General features: G+C 42.5%; 1 protein-coding gene across 1 annotated transcript; it reads left to right on the top strand.

Moving 5' to 3' along the window:
* The first annotated feature begins 6 nt into the window (after window positions 1-6).
* Window positions 7-2,010, top strand: LOC111399604 (phenylalanine ammonia-lyase). Its single transcript, XM_023027008.1, has one exon. The coding sequence runs from the start codon at window positions 148-150 to the stop codon at window positions 1,819-1,821; it is 1,674 nt and encodes a 557-aa protein (XP_022882776.1). The 5' UTR covers window positions 7-147; the 3' UTR covers window positions 1,822-2,010.
* Window positions 2,011-2,035: the final 25 nt, after the last annotated feature.

The following is a 2,035-nucleotide window of genomic DNA, read 5'->3' as shown; positions in this document are numbered from 1 at the left end:
TTTCAGTTTGGTGAGTCCTATGTTTTGAATGACCTAATTATATGGTCTGATGATGTATTTGACTGTAACAGGTTCTTGAATGCTGGGATTTTTGGAAATGGAACTGAATCTTCTCAGGCACTGCCTCATTCAGCAACAAGAGCAGCCATGCTTGTTAGGATCAACACCCTTCTCCAAGGATATTCCGGTATCAGATTCGAAATCTTGGAGGCAATTACCAAATTCCTAAACAGCAACATCACTCCATGCTTACCCCTCCGTGGAACAATCAGTTCATCTGGTGATCTTGTCCCTTTATCCTACATTGCCGGACTACTTACCGGCCGCCACAATTCCAAGGTCGTAGGGCCCACTGGAGAATCCTTGACGGCTGAGGAGGCCTTCAAGCTTGCCGGTGTCAATGGAGGCTTTTTTGAGTTGCAGCCTAAGGAAGGCCTTGCACTTGTCAATGGTACAGCAGTTGGCTCTGGATTAGCTTCAATCGTTCTCTTTGATGCCAACGTTCTTACTGTGTTGTCTGAAGTCCTATCAGCAATTTTCGCTGAAGTGATGAATGGGAAACCTGAATTTACCGATCATTTGACGCACAAGTTGAAGCACCATCCTGGCCAAATTGAGGCTGCTGCTGTGATGGAATACATTTTGGATGGAAGCGCCTATGTGAAGGCTGCTCAAAAACTTCACGAAATGGATCCTCTGCAGAAACCAAAACAGGATCGATATGCTCTACGAACATCACCCCAGTGGCTTGGCCCACAAATTGAAGTGATTCGTTCTGCAACTAAAATGATCGAGAGGGAAATCAATTCGGTAAATGATAATCCCTTGATCGATGTTTCAAGGAACAAGGCGTTGCACGGTGGTAACTTCCAAGGGACGCCAATTGGAGTATCCATGGACAATACTAGATTAGCCATTGCATCAATTGGGAAACTGATGTTCGCTCAATATTCTGAACTTGTCAATGATTTCTACAACAATGGATTGCCATCTAACCTTTCTGGAGGTAGAAATCCTAGTTTGGACTATGGTTTCAAGGGGGCTGAAATTGCAATGGCTTCTTACTGTTCAGAACTCCAATTCTTGGCAAATCCTGTCACCAATCATGTCCAAAGCGCTGAGCAACACAATCAAGATGTGAACTCGTTGGGTTTGATTTCCTCCAGAAAAACAGCTGAGGCTATCGATATATTGAAGCTTATGTCATCCACATTTCTAATTGCACTGTGCCAAGCAATTGATTTGAGGCACTTGGAAGAGAATTTGAGGAATGCTGTGAAGAATACGGTCAGCCTAGTTGCTAAGAAAACTCTAACAGTCGGTGTTAATGGAGAGCTTCATCCATCAAGATTCTGTGAGAAGGATTTGCTTCGTGTGGTTGATCGCGAATATGTTTTTGCATACATTGATGATCCCTGCAGCGCAACCTACCCATTGATGCAAAAACTCAGACAAGTCCTTGTTGAGCACGCGTTGAAAAATGGTGAAACTGAGAAGGAAGCCAACACATCCATCTTCCAAAAGATTGGTGCATTCGAAGATGAATTAATCGCAAATTTGCCTAAAGAAGTTGAGAGTGCAAGAATTGCCCTTGAGAGTGGAAATCCCGCTATTCCCAACAAGATTAATGAATGCCGATCCTATCCATTGTACAAGTTTGTAAGGGAAGAACTGGGAACTGAGTTGCTGACCGGAGAGAAGGTTAGGTCACCAGGCGAGGAGTGTGACAAGGTGTTCACGGCTATGAGCAAAGGACTGATCATTGATCCATTGCTGGAATGCCTCAATGGTTGGAATGGCGAACCTCTTCCAATTTGCTAGTTCATACTTTTTTTATTTTTATTTTTGTTTTTTTGTGGTTTTCTACTTATCTATACATTCTTGTTTTATATTCCCGTTCCTAGGATTGTTCTGTAACAAAACTTTGGGACTAAAACTTCCTATTCCCATGCATTGGTTTGTGAACAAAATGATGCTGATGAATCTTAGACTCCATGTTCATTTTTTTTATTTTCTATTTTATGACGGGGAAATT

This window comes from Olea europaea, chromosome 9 (genome assembly GCF_002742605.1).
Source record: "Olea europaea var. sylvestris chromosome 9, O_europaea_v1, whole genome shotgun sequence".
In the NCBI taxonomy this organism is placed as follows: Eukaryota; Viridiplantae; Streptophyta; class Magnoliopsida; order Lamiales; family Oleaceae; genus Olea; species Olea europaea.
This window is presented reverse-complemented; position numbering and strand designations above follow the sequence as displayed.

Coding starts and splice junctions, on each gene's coding strand:
- LOC111399604 (XM_023027008.1), top strand. CDS start 148: ATGCTTGTTAGGATCAACACCCTTCTCCAAGGATATTCCGGTATCAGA.